Consider the following 19,592-nt stretch of genomic DNA (forward strand, 5'->3'; position numbering starts at 1 on the left):
TTGGACTCCAGCTCTGAAGGTCTTCGGTACTGGATGGGGCTACTGTCTGTTATGGATGCAGCAGAGAGACCTGATTCTTGACAAACCCATCTGATCCAACCCTATTCCAGTCTCTTATTCCTGTAGCTTTTTCTTTTTATTTTTTCCTTTCTTCAAGACATTTTGACTCCACTCAGTTATCCTTCCCCTAAGTTTTCATGGAGATAATCCACCCTATTTTTCCCTTAATTTTCTGTTGTTAAGCCTACTGAAACAGTCAAAATACAAAAAAACAAAAAAAAAACAACAACAAAAAAAAAAAACAACCAAACCAAAAAAAACCAAAAAAAACCAACCCATAAACGGCATTTGAAGTCAGCAAGATCAAAACAAATGTGAAATGTTTATGCCTGGATGTTTTCTGAAGTTTGTGTCATTTGAAAGGGAAAAACAAATCTCACAGAGATACGCAATGCAGGGCATTTTCTGAGGATTGTTTCCCACAAAAGTTGACTGCAGCTACTGCTGAAATTAAGAATTAGCTTTAGCCTTTCCAGAGATGTGCTCTCCTTTTGTGCTTTTGTTGTACTCCTCTACAAGAGACAACACCTGACAGCCTGCAGACACTGCTAATCTCTATTACAGGAAAATCACATCACTGACTCAAGAAAGTCTTTTTGCTGATGGGCAACTTAGATAAAATCTAAAAATTTAGAGCCGCACATTCTTATCTTCCCTAGCTTCATGGATAAATTCACAGCTTTCAGGGAATGTTTTTGACAGAATACAGAACAAACCGGGGAGAAGTGTGAATTCAGATTTCTGCCTGGTCTTTGTTCTCACTGGCCACTAAGGCAGCTCTGTGAGGTTTCTCTGGTCCTAAAGGCACTGACACCGTAACTGTATGCAAGAGAAGGTTGATGCTAAATTGTGGAGACAGACTTGCAGAACTGCTTTTTGTCAAAGGTTTGTGGTGTTCACTAAGGGCAGGAGGCTGAAAATGTGGTGGTTTTGCTTAATTCGTTTGTTTTTCATCCCTTCATTGTTTGCAGCTCTACAAAGAAGCACTGCAGAGACTAAGCACCCATCAATGAAAAACTGTTTAAAATATCTGAGGTAGTCTAAGCTTTATGCTTCTGCTGGTTTGAGGCTTTGCTCTTCATAGCAGCTGCCAACAGCTTCCCCAGCTCCCTGTTTAAATAAAATCACTTTCCCAGCACTTGCCTGTCAATGAAACTCTGATAACACCAGCAAGTAATTCAGTACTTTAGGAGCTTTTTTCTGATCAGCATCCATGAAACAGTAACTTTTTGTTATTTTGGCATACACCAAGCCACACATTTCTTACTTTTCATTCAGAACTCACAGGCTGTGTCTTCTAAAGCATTTTCTTCTTATTACAGTCCCTTATGAAACCACAGGGATAAATTCTGTTTGCAGGCAAATGTCCACGGAAGCCAACCCAATCACGTAAAATTGCACTGAAGGATGGATTTTGGCACACTGTGAGCAGTCAGTCATGGCAGCTGGGACAATATAGCAGCTAAAACAGACATTTTATTTACCACACAGGCAAATTGTTCCAATTTGATTTACAAATTAAATCAATTTCCAGGCTGGGAGAGGATGTTCTAACAAAAGGAGATGTATGTTACCAACACAATGATGTAGTCTCCTCTTTCTGCTTTAGTTCTTAGTGTACGTATATTTGAATGGCAGCAGTGGAAAGCAAAGCTGTGATGTATGAAAGAATGATTCCATTGTCTAAAATTTTACAATTGCTACATTCTCATATCAGTTTTCTCTGCCAGTCCAGGGTGCTTGGCTGATATCCAAGTACCTAGAATATCCAAGTACATAGAACAAAAGGCAACGGGCAGAAACTGATGCACAGGCTGTTCCACACGAATAGGAAAAAGAACTTTTTTACTGTGCAGGTGACCATGCCCTGCAATAGATTGCCCAGAGAGGGTATGGAGTCTTCCTCACTGGAGATATTCAAGAACAATCGGGACACAATCCTGTGCCATGTGCTCTGGGATGAGCAAGGAGGTTGGACACAATGGATGTTCCAACCCGATCCATTCTGTGATTCTGCCATAACTGGTGGTCTGCAGAATCTCATTTCTGAATGTATTTTTAGTGGGTCGTCCAACACTGCATCTGTCATGACCTGTTCCCAGCCATCTGTAGTTAGTTTTAGTATTTCATGTGCCTTTAGTTAATGCAAGAAAAACTGACAGCAACCAAGAGAAAAATATGTCAAAAGAAAGAAAAAGTAAAAGGTAGTTTTGAAGTTCTCTGCCTACTCTTTTAATTCAATTCAGTGTTGTGCATGTGGTAATAAATTAATCAGTTTTCAGTCATTTGTGTGTTGACATTAAGAAATACTATTTAAGGGCTCATTTGATGTGGAACCCAGTTTTTGAATAAAACAATAAGTTAACTAATAGAATCTTCAAAATCTGAAAAATTAGATATTAAAAAGATGTGAGAGGTGTTATTGTGCTTTAGCAATAAGATCTCTCTCAGTAAAGTTAAAAACAAAACCAAGATTGATATTTTGATCCTGCACGTAGGCTGGGAGAAAAGAAGTGAAATAATGTTAGATGAAAAGGGAACTGAAAATATTCAGCCCATTCCAACTGCAGTAAAATGTACCTTCAAGTGCTCTTTTACTGTAGATGATACATTATTGAACTGTAAAATCAAAATGTGATAAAGAACATAAATCTTTATAAGAGAATGGATAAACAGTAGAATAACACTGCCTCTATTTTGAAAGCTGTGACGTATTAGAAAATGAGCAAGAGAGGAAAAGAAGGAAGGGTAGAGAAGATACTCACTGAGACACTTGTTTGCTCTCAAGATGGCACAACTTCAGCACTTTATAGGCACCTACAAGAGCAGAAGAACCTGAGCACGGAGCGAGTCAGCCTCTGCAGCAATTTCAGGTGCCAGTCAGGAAACACTAGCCCAGGCTGAGCTCTGTGTTGGTGAGACACCTGCACCTGCAGCCACGGGGCAGCTCTACAGAGGGGAGGCTCAGCCATGTCATTGTTCAGCTCGGTCAGGCACAGGAGTCCAGGGCACTGCTGCCACTCTGAGCAGACAGCAGGAACTGCTTAGAGGCACAGGCTCATCAGTACAGCCATAGCCCGGCTGAGCTGGGACTGGCCCATCTGATGCTCCAAAATGAGCCCTGTGATCTCCCAAACCAAAAGTTCAGCTGGCAAAACTTCAGGTACTGACCGTGCTGTAGCTGTTTTAATTTACAACATGTTTTCCCTAGTAGCTATAATGCTAAACAATGAGGAGGTGAAAAAGTTCATTTTACGCAGGTTTTTGAAACTCTTTGTAACTAAAAGTGAAATTTCAGCATCTTTGGGAATTAAATATTATAAACGTGTTTGAATCAAGCAGAACATTTAATTCCTGTAAATCACAAATGACAAGCAAATAGAGCTTGCGTGAAGTATGGCTTGCATATCTTTTACTGGAACACAGGTTTCTACCTCCCACAAGACTGAAATGTTTAAGTTACAAAGAACTTTGTATTTTGGCAATATCTGTATAACAGATATTTCTTTCATCAGTTATGTTTATTAAATTAGTAAACAGGAGTTACTCTTTAAGGGAAATTCAACTCCAGGATTTTTCTTTCAAAAGCTGTCACAAGAACCAAAGAGACTGACTGTACTTGCTATTTAATTTTTTATTAGATTTGCATTGCTAGAGTCTATGTTTATGAAATTTAATCTACAAGGAAGAGAAAACTTGCTTTGTGTGAGACTGTCCAAGTGATTTCCTGCTGGGAACTCACTGTTCCAGCTTTGCTTAAGCAGTGTCTGCAGGAGTCAGCATTTCACTGGGTGTTTTTTCATAAGCAAGAAGTTTAACAGCCAATATTAGTGATGAGAACATCTATCTGATCATCTTAACATTATTAATAGATGCTAGTGGAATTAAATACCATATGGCATTTCACACATGGACATTATATGCCTAAAAAGATGACATAAATTAAGCTCAAAGCAGTATCTCTTTTTTTTTTTTTAACAGTTGAAATTGCTATTTGAAATACAAGGATTATTCAAATTTATTATTTGGATAGTATGTTTTAGCTGGCTAAACCACTTGGAAAGAAAGACATCCAGAACATCTTGCACACAGAGTTTCCACAAAACCTTTACTTCCCTAATTTCAAAATTATTTGTTGAAGCACCTAAAACAAGCAGTCCAAAAGTGTTTCTTGGTGGCTGGAGAAAGCCCAAGACTCTGGAATCTGAATGCCAGGTGATTTGCACTTCAGAGTGGGAAAACTTAAATGGGTGACTAAAATATAGATTCTTTCTCCTGACCTTTTATTACAGTTAAGGAAAGACAGAAACACTTCAACAAGTGGAGCATTTCCTGGGATGTTCAACAGGAACATCTGTGTTCTTTTCCAAAGAGGAACACATGTTATTCAAGTACTCACATGAGTATCAGATATAATGCTATCAGATCAGGGCTAGTGACATTCCTCCCTTCGAAAAGAGGGACAAGTGACTTTTTTAAATACCTGTGAGCACAGACATGTCTCTGTAAAACCACTTTCCTCAGGAATTCAGTCACTGCCTGTATTTCAAAACCCAGAAATGCTCAAAGTAAAATATTCCTTCAAAACCACTTTTCAAAGACTTCCCTATTACAGAAGCGGCATGCTTCTGTAAAGGCATGGACCTTTTTATCTCTCCTACAACTGTCTCTTCCTCATGAAGATCTTAAACCCCAGATACAAAGATATAAAACATGTCCAAATCATCATGATTGATAAAGCCAGAGTTTCTTGTGGAAGGAAGGGAGGATATAAACCTGTGCAGCAGCATCTCAACTATCACTGAAACCTCCTTTCCCACAGATGATCATAAAAAGTTTCTTCCAATAAGGAAGGACTTGGAGTGTGATTGTAATATTTCTTACAGAGAAGGAAGGTGTGACCTCATGTGTTGAGCAAAGCCTGAGACCTCCAAACACTTCTTGCATTTAGATGCAAAATCTCAGTTCCACTGAAATCACAGTCTAAATAATTCATCAAAACCTGAAAAGTAACACCATGTTAAATGTTAAAAGGCTGATGTATCTGGGAGTAAATGCAGGTAATTTTATTCCACTTATCATAGGGCAATAGGGAGCTCAGAGACTTTGCAGAAATGACAAGCCAGCCAGTAGATCTGTTCCTGAGCCAACTGCTGTGCAGTGCCCATGGCCTGGCTCTGGATGAGAACACCGCAGCAGCCCAGAGTGCTGGAGTGAGGAGGCAGTACTGTCATTTGCTAGGAACTTCTGCTAGCAGAACAGCAGTGCTGAAAATAATTTTTGTATTAATAATGTCTCTGTTGCCTTCATCATCTCTCAAAAGACTTAGCCTTGATGGAACTCGCTGACAACATGGTGTCTCAAAAAATTGCCAATAACTTTGTATGACACTACTGTCGCAGCAGTTAAAAGTCAGAGGGTGTCAAACTGATTAAACTGTTGTCTTAAATGCTTAATTACTCTTTTAAGTGGAGCAACTTATCTTCCCTGCCAGTTGTGCATTATGAAAATGCACACAAATAAGTCTGAAAGCCACCAAACACTGACCTTTTTTAAAAGGTCAATTTTGTAGCAGGAGAACACAAGTAAATACACTGGGGGGAGGGGAAAGGGAGGTGTTGTACAGTGGAAATGAGTAATTAGGCTGTTCTCATGATGAAAATGCTGTTTCAAAATAAAAAATAGCTCTTTGGTGATATAATCACATATAAATGTTTGATAGAGGTGAAACTGAAATAGCATCTCTTGTTCTAGATTGCTCACTACTAAGCCTCTGCCTCCAATGTCACATAGTCAATAACTTTGAGATTTCTAGAATGGAAAAATCAGTTTAAGTAATTCAGACTGCAGTTAATCAGTCAGTTGCAATGGCCTTGTGAACACTTCAAGTTACAGTGTTTGATTTTGCAATCTGGTCCTGAGACACACTGCTGTCTACTGGAACTATTTGTCCCAGTATCATTAACACTGGAAGGAGACAACAGCTTTTATCTGATTAGATTCTTTTTTTCTAGGTACTTTTGCCTCCCATGTTAGCATTATTTTTTCCCCTTTTCAGGGCTATCCTAAAACCCAAATCATAATAAGTAATATGGGATAGATGTAGCACACACCTTTCACAGTGGAATAAAACATTGATGCATCCTCTTACAGTATTCAAACTAAACTTCTAAAACCTATTTCTCACAAAGTTCAAACAGCGTTATATTGCAATTGTTACATGTGGAACAGGTTAAACCCCCCCCCCCGAGCATAGCTAATTTCAAAGGCATTACTTCTATAAATTCCTTGGTTTAGTACTTGTGTAGCAGCTGCCTGTCTCTCCTGGGAGCATGAGTCTATGATCCCTCTCGAGATCAGACTAACTTCCACATTGGAATCCATATGCAGAAGTGTCTGGTTAACACCAAGCAGTTAAACCTAATGAGGTATTTAAATACAAACATGCAATTTCTCTTTTTTTTCACCAATCCTTTTTCCCCAGAACACAAACGTCGACATCCCAAGTCTACAAGCAAAGAAAAACTAATTTATACAGTAACAAATACTGTGATTCTCTCTTCTTCAGAACATAGAAGTATTCTATTGCCAACTGCTTTTAAGGCTCCTGTCAAACACTCTCAAGTAACGCGTTCATGTCAGCTTACTTCCATGCTTCTATCCTTTAAGAAATTGAATCTGTACGAGATTGCATGGGGACATGCTGCCAGCCAAGAACCTTTCAACAGGCTCATCTGACTACAGCCAGCGTTAAAGGTCGCTGAGGGCAGCATTAGTGTTTGGTTTTTTGCACAGAGCCTGTGCAATCATTTTTGGTGTTGCTCTGAGGCAGAGCAGAAATACTGTTTAAGGGATATTGACCAAACCCCGCTGCTGCCAGGGCTCTGTGCCCATTGCTGTGTGCGTGGGCAGGTGGGAGCGGGGAACAAAGATCTGGAGGCCTAGGACTTGGGCAAGAGAATACAGTCCTGCAAGGCCCCGCTCCGAATCTTTCTTTGCAAAGCTCGGCTGAACGGGATCAGAGGCAGGTTAGCTCCGAGCAAAGCGAACCCCGCGGTCCCTCCCGGCTGAGTGCCCGTGCCGCGGCCGGCGGGGTCCCGGCGCCACCTCCCGCAGGCTGCGCTCTCGGCGGGGCTCGCCAGGGAACCGGCCTTGCACAGAGCCTGTGGCCACGTCTGCTTAAAGCAGTTTTAGTTTTCCTCTCTCACAGCACGAATCAGGTTTCAACCACGTTCAAATACTTGCATTATCTACGGAAACACCCCAAAAATATTCTGCTCCCTTTTTCACTTTAACTCCAGGAAGTCACCCCCCTTTTCATCAGCTGTCTGATCAAATGGTGCCACTGTTCCTCCTTGTTTTCTTTCCCCAAAGATAAAGGCTTGACCTCTATGAAACAGTGTCCTCATATGTTCCTTCCAGAAGCCTTCAGTTTGTCTGTAACTGGAATGCCATAAGGATGAAAAAAATTCACCCCAAAGGAGCTGAAGTTGAGGCAAGCAACTTTTTCAATATTTTAAAAGAATTTAAGGATATCCAAAGTATCAATGTGTACTCATTTCTTTCCACTCAAAGTCAAGGTAGATAGGCTGTGTGAAAAAAAATAATTTAAATCATTCCACACAGGCATTGCTCTTACTGCACAATGAGTAAGTTATGAACACTTCCAAAGACACTGTTCCCTAGTAAACAAAAAAAGAAGTTTCACACACAAGCTTTCTTGAACTGCTCAATTTTAATAGAGTCAGAACAATTCTATACAACTATATACAGATTTTGAAGCATGACTAAGTATCTATTACTTCCTACATATAATGAGCAAGAATAATACAGTGGGAATAGGTCCTAGCTAAGAAATATAAACACATTTTTGCAAGGTTATTTTGCTATTCTTGATCGCAGCCGTCGCTTGATGATTAGATGATCACTTTCTTTCTTTTTTTGTTCTACAAGGATCTGAAAAAGATGCATTAAAATATGGTTATTCAGCATTTCTTCAAAGATAAATGACATTCACTTTTTAGACCTGTGTGCCCAACACCATATTTTTTCCCAGAATCTGTTTCCAGAGTTTTACCTGAGTCACTCTGGTGAAATTGACCTATTCACTGAGAGGGTGGACAGTCAGTGGAACAGGCTGGCCTGGGAAGTGGTGGAAAACATCATCCCTGTAAGTGTTCAAATAATGTGTGCATGTGGCCCTTGGGGATATGGTTTGCTGGTGTTAATCCAGTGGTGCTGGGTAAACAGTTGGGCTCAATGGTTTGGGAGATCTTTTCCAACCTTAATAATTCTATGATTCTGTTATGTCTTTTGTCAGAGCTCTCCAGGATGGAGAGACCATCTTAGTGCATCATAACAAGCAACAAATTCCATAAACATACAAAATCCCTTTTTTGCTGGAACAAATAACAAAGTCCAAAGAAAAAGATTATCTGAATGCAGCTCTTACTTCTAGTCTCTAATATTCATTTTCTGATACTGGAAGTGTTAAGGAAACACTTTTAGCTTAAATTTCTCTAGCTTTCTCTGACTTCCCCACAATCCAGTTTTTCACCGCTTTTTTCACTTCCAAACTTCTTGCCTCATTTTGCTAAGCATTTCTGCCATTTTCTTCTTCCTCTTATGGACAGCATTTTGGGTTCTGCTGCAATTCAACAGGCTACCTTGTATGGGCAAATGCTTACCATAGCATAGGGAAGAAAGGACTGAACAGAATAAAGAGATGTACTTCCAACAGAGCAGAAGAATGCTCAGCACTACAGTTAACTGTCTAAAGCATGAAGTTGGATTTCAGAAGCAATACCTCAAACCCCAGCCTGTAAGACTCTTAGACTGGTTTAGACAGAGCCACACAATTTAAACACATCCAGAACACTATTTAGACTGTGCTTTGAAAAGCATGGATGTATCCACATGCTATTATGCCCAAATATTAGCTGGGCATAAATGGAATTGAAAAATACCTTTGGTGCTCACGTGTAAAGTTAATTGTACATGCAGACCTTTATCGTTAGTGTTTCAACCATGTCATTCCAAATCCATGGATCCCTTACTGGTCTCTGTTTCTATTTTCCCTTTATGCTACACTTAAATGAACTGCAACTACTGGAAAAACAAATTAAGACTTCACTGCTGTAGCAGAGAAAAAGTAATCCTCCACACACCACAACTAAGATATCTGTGAATCCAGATGTGAAGGTATCTCTGATTGCTCTATCACCTATACAATCAGTCAGCAGTCAATGAAAGACAGGTGAGAAAACAAAAAAAAATAAGTAAAAGAGCAGAAAGAAAAGACCAAAAGGAATGGTTAGGTAGAATAAAGAAATAAGTTGGTATTTTCAAACCTCTTCTGCAACTCGATTAGACCTTCAGATTTGTCTTTTTCCCCTAATTGTTAATTTTAAGCTAAGATTACAGAAAAAAATTACAGTGGGCAAAACAGGAATCTTAATCACTTACTGAAGAACCAGGGATATCCAAAGGACAAGAAATGTCAGTTGAATACAGCTTTCTCTTAGCCCGTTTTGGCTTCAGCTCATTTTCTTTGACATTTTCTGGTTCTGCAGACTTGGGAGAGCTTATTGTCTCAATAAGCTTCTTTGCTAGAGGACAAATTTTATCATAAATACATGTCATGGTTTTGTGAGCCTCAAAATTCATGAATAAAGCAGGCTTTATTAAAACAGTTTAAAAATTAAACCAGTGTAGTCCAAGGTTCAAATAAAAAAATTCTGAAGTGGTATTTGACTGCAAGTTTTCTGTAGCTGGAAGGAGTTTTCTGTAGCTTCAGATGCAAATGCTTAAAGGACACATTTAAATGGCACATTAAAAATCAATTAGGATTCAGATCTCATTGAGATCTCACTTAAAGACTTTTAAGTTGAACAACAGGCTTAACTTCTCTGTGCAGGCAGAAGTACAGTCAATTTTCTCTATACATTTTTATAGTTTTATCAAACTAGTACTAGTTCCATAAAGAGAAGAGAATGTGCACTAGACAAAAATAAGAAATATAAGAAATAAGCAATACTATTATACAAAGAGGGAAACCATACAGGACATGGTAATAAAGGTTACAAAACAGAACTCATTTGCTCAAATTAAGTATCCAAGTTAAGGATGAAATTTTAAGTAGTCTGACTTTGGCTTCCATTGATAATAATAAATACTGTGCTCATGGTACCAATATGACAAAGGTAGAAATTTTTTTAAAATTTCACACAGTTATTAATTGCACTGTATTATGCCAGATAAGATGTACTCTGTAGCAGGACAAGCTTTCAAGTTGGTGAAGGAGTTTATTTTAACTGTCCACCTTAAATAATGACTGACTTTGTTCTAAACAAACAAATGCAAGTGTCTTTTAGAATTAAATACTGGTGATTCTCTGTACCCTCTGCTAATTTTAATTTTTTTTTTGTAAGAAGCACAGTAACCCAGAGATCATTCTTACTGTAGGAAAAAAGAAAAACATATCCTTCAACAGAAAGTCCTAGCAATTAATCTTCCCAAGGCTATACCTAAATTTAAAAAAATCCATTAATTGCTCTATATTCAGTTTAATGAAGTCTTCCAAATATTTTCATGAGTCACTGGCTTTCAGATTTCATAGAAATAACATACATCAAAAAACATTAATAAAGTTTCCACAGCAACAAGGGGTTGCTTATAAAACAAGGTAAGATTTAGAGTTTGGATTCAGCCCTTGATTTTGTTAGAGCAGCAGGGTGAGTTTCTAAAAAAGCACAGAGTAACTACAACATTTTGGGCCTAACAGTTATCATTGCTTTTATGATAAATATGCACATATTTCACACTGCATCTTTCATTCTACCTGGTCCTCACAACCAAGACAATCTTTTCTTCTCTGCCATTCTGCAATGGCCAGAGAATAGAAAATAAGCCTTACTTATACTGTACAAACCTTTAGAATGAAAAATAGTAGGAGAACTTTGGAAAAAATCACCAATTTTCTGTAATGTCCCATCTTTCTTCTTAGCTGACTTTTTACTTAGAGTAGATTCTTGCCTTCTTAAGGGATATTCTTTTCCAAGAGATTGTGTAGTAGACATCTGTACAGAAATACAGGATCATTGTTTAAGCTAAGAATTGACTTAAGCTTCAAGTTTAATTTCATTTTATTTTACTTCAACGTTATGTCCAAGCTGACACATTGAACAAAGGTGTCAGTAGCAAACCTCATTTTCATAATATCACTACAGCAAGTAAAGTAGACAACCTCATTTTACACCTAGAGGAAAGAAAATTGCCAAAGTTTCACAGAATGCATTTAAGAGCATGAGTCATAAAGGAAACAGAGGGTTGGGTTTTTTTAAATAAGGCAGATTCAAAGTTGTAGAGTATTTTATTAGACAAGCTGTTCTAATTATAAATAAAAGAATCTGGTGGGGCAAATAAATCTCACTCACCCTCTGAAGCTGCCCAGGTTACTACTATGGCCTAAAATAATCTTAAGGCCATGAATATAGATAAACTTTAGTTTTACTTCAAATGCATTGCCTATAACAGCACATTTTAATAGCATGCTCTATAGTCTTTTTAACTATTTAATATGCAACATCCTTCCCCTTTGAATCACTACACACTGCAGCTGGGACACTACACATTCTTGGCAAATACAGACCCTATGGCTTATAGAATTTAGTAGAAAGACAACATAAATGTTGAAGAATCCTACTGAAATACATAGATAAGGATAAGATACTGCTGGCATGAGAATATTTGCTCCTTTCACAAGTCTACGTTTACAGATAAACTAACTTCAAAAATGGAACAAAATCAAACCATTTTTTTGTTGCTTGCAGAAGGTGAATCAGCCATAGCAGGTTTTGCATTTCTTTTGTTCTCACTTTTCACAAAATCCTAAAGAAAATTAGAAGAAACTATAATTGATACCAATATTTTTATACCAATGACTGGCTAAACAAAAAGAAACAATTTGACAGAACTGATCTGTAATCCCACAGATCAGAGCTGGAGACAGGAACAAATGGCACTGTCTGGGAGAGAGAAATGTAAAAGGTAAAGTACAAATCAGGCACAAAGGGACAGAGTTTGGATCAGTTGAAGTCTATGACCTTATTCAGCAAAGCCCAGAGATCCACCACGTGGGGAACATGGGGTTTAAATAACACCCTACTTATATCCCTGGGATCTCAGCAGAAAATCAGAAGTTAGAGTTTTAACAAATGATCAGAGTAACAAACAGAAAAGTTGCACAGAAGATTTTGTCAGTTGGTCTAGTTCACACCTCATTCATCTCTACACTCTTCCTTTTCCTTCTTGGCCTGAGCATTTTAACTGTAACTGGTGAGGTGCTGCCCTGGTGCTTCACCTCCATCTTATGGGGTTGCAGAGGTGTGAACTGGATTTCCATCTCTGGTTTTGGGAACCGACTAGTTTTTCCATCCTCTGTGGATACTTCTGTAGAGTCAAGGACAATTTCAGAATGGTCCTGCAAGTATATGGAAATTGTAAGAAAACAAGTTTTAAACTAACTATGAGTTAAATACTATATAATACATATTACATGCCCCCCCCAGTGGATTGCAAAGTAGGTGTTCTATTTTCCAGCTGTTAGCTTTCAGAACACTTATAACAGAAGTGAAGAAATCTGCTTCAATTACAGCAGAGTTTAACCCTTATTATCTAAAACCTTTTTTGTTAAATTTTGAACTTATTTGGATCTATGATCACAGAACTTTCCTTGCTGAACTCAGCCTGATACTTTGTTTCCAAGTCATTTTTCCTCAAGGGTAGAGAGCCTTAGTGATTGTCTCCATCCTAACTCTGCTGCTCCTTAGAAAAGTGTATTTCTCTAGCTTATCTTTAGGGATTTCTCTTCCCCTCTTACACTAGAGAATTCCCGAGTAGCTGATGTTCCTCCTTACATTGGTTCACCCTGAAGGGTACCTCCTTCCTCTTAGAAAGGAAAATGATAAAAGTTCATGGAACGCCAAAAGGTAGTTCTCCAACAGGCTCTGCTGGGATTCTGAGAGGGAATCCCACCCAGAATCCCAGCAGCACTGCATTCCCAAGAATGGAGCAGACTAATAGGGTTGCCCAGGAATGGTTAGTTCATTAGCTAACAAAGCTACACACAGGATTCCCACAGTGGAAGAAAGCAAACCGCAGTCTGCCCTGCTATTGGTCATCCATTTAAAACGGTTTATATTTTTTTCCCAGATGACTTATCTAATAATCAGCCACTTCATTTGCAGCACTGAGAGGTAAGTTTTCAAGAGCACACAGCTGAATTCAGATATAATTATTCACATGATTATATTACACAGCTTTTATTTCTAGCTTTGTGTACACTTCAAATACTATTTTGGTTTGGTTTTGAGTAGGATGTAAGATACTGTTTTGTTCTTGTGAGCCCCCATATGGACTGGTTAATTACAGAATCATCTCCCTACGTGACAGGTGACATCGTGAAAGTGGTGTGAGTTGAAATTCCCTTAACACTGACATAATCAAACTGAGATGACACTACAAATACCAGGTCTCCAGATCTCTAGAACCTGGATTAGTTAACTAGTTTTTGCCTCAGGTGTAAAGGTTCTATAATGTATAGAGAGGTAATACTCGATTAACTAAAGTACTTATTTTCTGAGAGTGATTGTGAAAGAATGAATAAGAACTTAGAACTGAAGGTACAGGTAAAGTACAAAGAAGTTTTGGGAGATTTGCAGAACTATATACAGAAATATATACTGAAAAAAACCCCAGAATTATTAACATATCATTAGTACATAAACAAACATACCTCTTTGTTTACAGACTGATCAATTTTAACTTGTCCTTCTTCAGGTAAAGGTACTTCTGCCAAAGACTGAAGATTTTCATGCTTTATCTGCTGTTTCATATCCTTTATAAAGTCATCTTTCTCTGCCAGCTGTTTCCTTAGATCTTCTATGTCAGTTTCCTTATCCTAATAAACATAACGAAAATTGCCACAAATTTTAGGACTGTCAAAAGAAAGTAATATATATCACGAGCATCATTGTGATTACTTGGTCATACCAGTTTTATAACTGCAGGCTAAACCAGCCAGGTATCCAATACAAAGGCAATAATTTAATGCCTCTATGTAAAGTGAAGAAAAGTTTTCTAAGAGTCTGAGGAAACGTAACGCAAAACCTTCTATTTTACTATACTTATTTAGAATTCTAAGTTCACCTTCCATTTGCTCATGAAGTTCTTGGTGCAGTGAAACAGACAACAAACGGGAGAGTTGTTTCAGATATCCAGTCCAAATTCACAATCAGTGTGTTTACTTGCACTACTAAATATTTTCAAATTCCAATTACTATTAAAAATTCAGTTTCAAACAAACATAAAGCTTTTCTTTTTAAATTAGCTGCAAATGGTTTCAATATGACAGTGTTTAAGAACAAAAAATAGAGCCAGAATGCAAAGAGCGACTACAGTATTTTGCAGAATTAATGAGTAACAAAAAACCCCCAAAAAATCACACAGAAAGAATAAAGAGAATTGACCTTTTCTGAAGCCATTAGTGCAGCCTGTTTCAGCTCTTCTATTTCTTTATCTTTTTGTATGACACTAGAGGCCAAAGTCTTGAGCTGTACTTCCAAAGCTTCTACTAGTTCATCTCTTTCTTCACGCCACTTCTGAAGATTGCTGTCCTTCTCTACCAGCTGTGCAGCAAGTCTTTCCTAAATATTGAAAAAGGTAAGTTAGAATAGAACACCACTTCTAGGCAGTATCTGAACTCTTCTGCTAGTTTTGTTTTGCAGTTAGCACTATTTTATGGCTTTAGTCAGCCTAAGAGCCTATGCAGCTCTTATAAAGCTCACATAGAACTAGTTTCAGTACAAATATGCAAGAGTAAGCCATGTTGCAATTAGAAAATCTGTATTTATACTCTTTGTGAAGAGAATTTTCTTTTTGAGAACCACAGCTCCTATTTGCTCACTTGAAGATTTTATTAATAACAATTCTCAGGCAAGAAAAGTCACAGATAAAGTAAAAGTAGTTGTAAGCTCCTAAAATCCTCCTGTACTGATTGCAGGTCCATAAAGGCATTGCTACCTACTTCTAGATGCAAATGCAATTTTAGATTGCAGAAGTTCATATAATAATTTCATCTGATAAAAAAATTACAACCTTGATGGAGTCCAGTGAGCAAGCAGGGTGTCTTAGTCAATAACTATCAGTCTCCCCAGTGCTAGCACATATTACCACAGCATACTGACCAAGTATTTTCCAATGTAAGTTTTCTTTGCTTTTAAGGAGCAATTCATTAAAGTGTAGGTTATTTATTGGTGTTTTACACATAAAAGGAAATCTGAAGACTTCATAGAGAGGTGGTAGTGATGGGACAGGAAGGAACAGGCATGTTAAGCTCCATTATGTACAAAGTTGTTTCATTTTATGATCCTCCTATTCTTCCTTTTTCGTATTGAGAACATCTCATTTGGGCTTTGTCCTGTGAGAAAGTCAGGGAACTGACTAAGGCCTGCTACTCTCAAGTGCCCCCACTGTTCAACACTTGACATGTTATTTACTCTGTACTGAAGACACCACAGGACCCTGCTGAGACAAAGTCACTTACAATTTCTGCTTGTTGCTTTACATGATGCTCTCTATCCTCCACAAACTTTCTCATTTCCCTATTGCGATGGTTCTCAGCTTCTTTTACTTGATTTATGAGTCCCATTTTTTCCTCAAGCCACTTTTTTCTATCAGTTTGATACTTTGCCTCATTTTCCTAATTTGATGAAACCAGAAACAAAATTGTAAATAGAGAGAAAAAAAAAAGACTTAAAATTCAGAATACCATTGAATGGATTAATTTCAGAAACATAACAGAAACAGTAGCATAGTTTTACTCTAGCATACTCCAAGATAAAAGTATTATACTCTCATTTGTTCTTCTATATTGAAAAAAATTATCAATTTTAAGCATTTCTTATTCAGATTGACACATCTTCATGGAACAGAGTTTTTTTTTTTTCCTCAAAGCATTCTGAGTAAATCACAGATACTAGAAAAGTTACACCAAAAGTAATGGTAAAGAGACACTTCTACCTTACAAATCCCCAATCTTTTATGCTACCTTAAAGGTCATGTTAGAAAACTAACCTCTGCTTCAAGACTGAAAGTGAGTACAGTTCAATGCAGTACAGTTTGAATGGCAGGCAGAGATAGCATGTACCTACAAATGCCACTCTAATCCACAGCAATTTTGTCTCCTTTTCTATTACAATCAAACCTGTTGTCAGACATTCTACCATATAAGGCAGCAAGCACCTGTAAAGTTGCTTAGAAAATAAGTCTACTTTCCATTGCAAGGAGAGTTAAAGGAAAGTCCTCAGCATTACAGGAAGGGCTTACAGGTTATGCAGCAAGCACAAGATCTTGAGAGAGTCTGGTTTAGCAACTGATAGGAAAGATCTCTGGAGCTGATATCAGGAGTTGGATTGAGACAACTAAGAGGAGACCAGCTACAGAATCACTGTGCATGGCAGTAGCAAAACGTAGGGCAGGGTGCACTCCATTATGGGGCATCAGTGATGCTGCATGAAAAGATTCTTCAGAGGAGGTTTCCTTTACTAGTGTAATAACTTGTCATATCATGCTCTAGGCTCTTGAAGACAATGATCCCCAAAAAATTTAGACTCCTAAATGGCCTTAGATTTAAGTATGAATTATATCATTATGTTTTACCTTCAGCTCTTTTTGCAGTTTTATTAATTCCTCATTTTCATTTATGGTATTCTCCTCATTTTTGCTCATCTTTTGCTGCCAGTCACTATTGCACTGGTTATTCAGCTCTCTATATTTCTGCTTCCATGCTTCTAGTTCTAGTCAGAACACAAAATGAGATCACATAATGCATAATTTTAAACATGTATTTAAACATGTTCACATCCTTCTACTAAAGTTGCTTGGGTTTATCAGCTATGATCACAGACAACAGAAGCCTTTTAGGAAATTGCTACTTGTTACATAAAACTAATGCCTAAATAACAATTGACAAGTAAAACCAGAAATGTAAAGCACTATTCAAATGTAAAACACATTCAAAACAATTTTGCTTCCCTGCTCCCTTTCCATGGAGAGATTACCCAAAACTAATCTGTTGGTCTCTTCTAATTTGGCTTCAAGCACTTGATCTTGTTCAATCTGAGTCTGTTCTTGTTCTTCTAATGTCATCCGCATATCTGCAATTATTTTTTCCTTTGCACACAGATCTGAAAATTTGAAAATAAATTTACAGATGAGCCTCCTAGTTGCCACCATTTGCTCCCAAAGTGCTTTAATTACAAGTCATTTCTCCATTCCCTGAGATCAAAAATTCTATTAGAAGGAAATAGAGCATCTGTACTGAACTATCCACATCCCAAACTCTTAAGCAATTCTATGCTCACCAACTTAGATGTGTGTTTTGGTGTTAAATGTCAGACTCTGGCTTGTATGCCTATGAGAAACTAACTACTTCAACTACTAAATGTTTATTAAATCTGCAGAAACATCATGCCAGCATGCACAATATTGTGCTAGTTCATGCTTTTGTTAAAATGGGCAACTAAAATAGCAAGTAAACCCCACTATTTAATAAGTTAATGCTAACACTTTATCCGAGGCTTATGTTTCTTTGCTTACAAATATATCTAATAACAATTCAATAAAAATTACTTTCTGACTGTGAGATTTTAATGTCCAGGTTGGAGTGTCTTGGTACTCTAAACATACAAGACTCCCCAAATTTGTTATCGGCATGATCAGTCATTATGTTGTCATTGCACACACACAAAAAAATTGGAACGATAATGGTTCTTTCTGACCTTTATGTGTTTTCTCGTATTGTTTGGAGACTTCTTCCAGCTTTTCTTTATTCAACTGCTCCTGAATATCACATTGAAAGCAAATTAAAGAAGTTAAAACATGCTGAAAGGAACAAATACCTATGCTAGAAATTAATAGCTTTTCATTTCGAACTTAATAAATAATGAATAAAGTACTTGAGACAAATGGTCCCAATAAATAAGTTCTTCATCTAGTATAAAGTAGCGTTCCAGCTGTTTAAAAAAATAAAAAGAGACATTACTACTAATGTATCTAAGTGTCCCTAATCAGAAACTCTGCAGGTATTAAGTACTTATTACTAGACAGATTGTCAAATTGTTTTAAATAGTGTCCTGATTGAGAATTTCTTTAAACATTTTTCATTCATCTGTTAAAACTAATTTCAGGTGGCTACTCTTATTTTTACCCCAGCTTCTGTAAGCTTTCTCCAGCTGCTTGGAAAACTTGCCTCGTTAGTAGATTAGTTAGAAAATTAAGAGCAGGTAAAATTTTAGAAAACAAAATACCTTTTTAAGTTGCAGGATTGTGCGCTGTTTGAACTCTAATTCTTCACTAAACTGCTTTTTAATTTTCTCAAGTTCATTAACTTGTTTTCTCAGGGATTTTTCCTCAGTTTGCATTGTACACACCTGCAAAAAGACAGCAAGCAAAACCTATATTTAGTTAAAAGCCTTTTACAATCTCTGTAAGTTACCTAGATAACCAACTACTTTAATCAGAGTCAAATTTTTGCAAGCATCTTCACTGAATTTGAGGGGCTGGTAGTGCACAAGCAAAGATACTCTAAATGTATCACTCAAAATAGCCTTACTATGAGTTTCTTTTAACATCCATAGATTGAGATTTGTGAAAACAGGTTTCACTAACAGAAGTCCAAACTTGCAGAAAAACATTTTGCCTATGGTTACCAACCTCTTTTTGTACTTGCTTAATTTGTTTCTTGGCATCATAAAACTTCTCTTTCAAATCTGTGTATTCTTCCTCTTTCCTCTGCAAATCTTTTTTCAAACTTTGTACCAGGGCAGAGCTCTCCGAAAGATCTTTACGTAGCCTTGGGTTAGAAATTAAGAGACATAAATAAAATTAGTCTTATATATTAACTCAGGCTCTTCGCTGGTTTTATTTGCAAACAGAATCTCAGCTCTATCAGATCAGTGACAAGCCTTATAATTTTATGTTTGGATTTCCATTTCTTATTATATGAGCTTGAAGTAACAAACTGCTCAGATTCACTTCTGAACACTCAATTTTTTAAAATATTATCTTCTAAGCACAGTAGAGCAACCATTTTTGTCATTAGGTGACCTTACAAATTAGAAAAACCCAAGGTTAATATCAAATAAGTTTGAAGTTGATAACTACATCCTAGCTCTTGTAAGTATCAAGATAAATAAAAAGAAAAATGGAAAAGGCCAATAATATTGCAATAACTCCTGCCATCACAAGTTCTGCAAAGTAAACAATAAGTTTGATGGGTTTATTTTGTGATCACATTTATTTCAAAGAGTTTCTAAGAAGACATCTTGGACTTTTAAACTAACTAAAGGAAGGTTTTTTAGGTCCTATAATTGGCAATCCAATACAAGGCCTCACAAAAAGAAATCCTTTCAAAGTCTCACCAGCACAGGGTTGGGGATCATCAGACCTTCATGCCAGATTGTACTTCGGAG

At 37.3% G+C, this 19,592-nt stretch overlaps 1 protein-coding gene across 4 annotated transcripts in view; it reads right to left on the reverse strand.

The window, feature by feature from the left end:
- Nucleotides 1-7,778: 7,778 nt before the first annotated feature.
- KIF20B (kinesin family member 20B) overlaps nucleotides 7,779-19,592 on the reverse strand; it is a 34,696-nt gene continuing 22,882 nt past the window's right edge. For all 4 annotated transcript variants that reach the window (XM_032115476.1, XM_032115477.1, XM_032115474.1 and 1 more), the window contains 13 exons: nucleotides 18,835-18,973; nucleotides 18,429-18,551; nucleotides 17,901-17,961; nucleotides 17,181-17,306; nucleotides 16,780-16,916; nucleotides 15,665-15,820; nucleotides 14,589-14,765; nucleotides 13,856-14,020; nucleotides 12,338-12,541; nucleotides 11,872-11,949; nucleotides 10,991-11,138; nucleotides 9,526-9,668; nucleotides 7,779-8,016 (listed from right to left, as the gene is read on the reverse strand). In XM_032115476.1, coding sequence (XP_031971367.1) covers nucleotides 7,939-8,016; nucleotides 9,526-9,668; nucleotides 10,991-11,138; nucleotides 11,872-11,949; nucleotides 12,338-12,541; nucleotides 13,856-14,020; nucleotides 14,589-14,765; nucleotides 15,665-15,820; nucleotides 16,780-16,916; nucleotides 17,181-17,306; nucleotides 17,901-17,961; nucleotides 18,429-18,551; nucleotides 18,835-18,973 — 1,735 coding nt within the window. In that variant the 3' untranslated portion in view covers nucleotides 7,779-7,938. The remainder of the gene's footprint in view (nucleotides 8,017-9,525; nucleotides 9,669-10,990; nucleotides 11,139-11,871; nucleotides 11,950-12,337; nucleotides 12,542-13,855; nucleotides 14,021-14,588; nucleotides 14,766-15,664; nucleotides 15,821-16,779; nucleotides 16,917-17,180; nucleotides 17,307-17,900; nucleotides 17,962-18,428; nucleotides 18,552-18,834; nucleotides 18,974-19,592) is intronic.

The sequence above is a fragment of the Corvus moneduloides genome, chromosome 8 (assembly GCF_009650955.1).
Source record: "Corvus moneduloides isolate bCorMon1 chromosome 8, bCorMon1.pri, whole genome shotgun sequence".
Taxonomy (NCBI): Eukaryota; Metazoa; Chordata; class Aves; order Passeriformes; family Corvidae; genus Corvus; species Corvus moneduloides.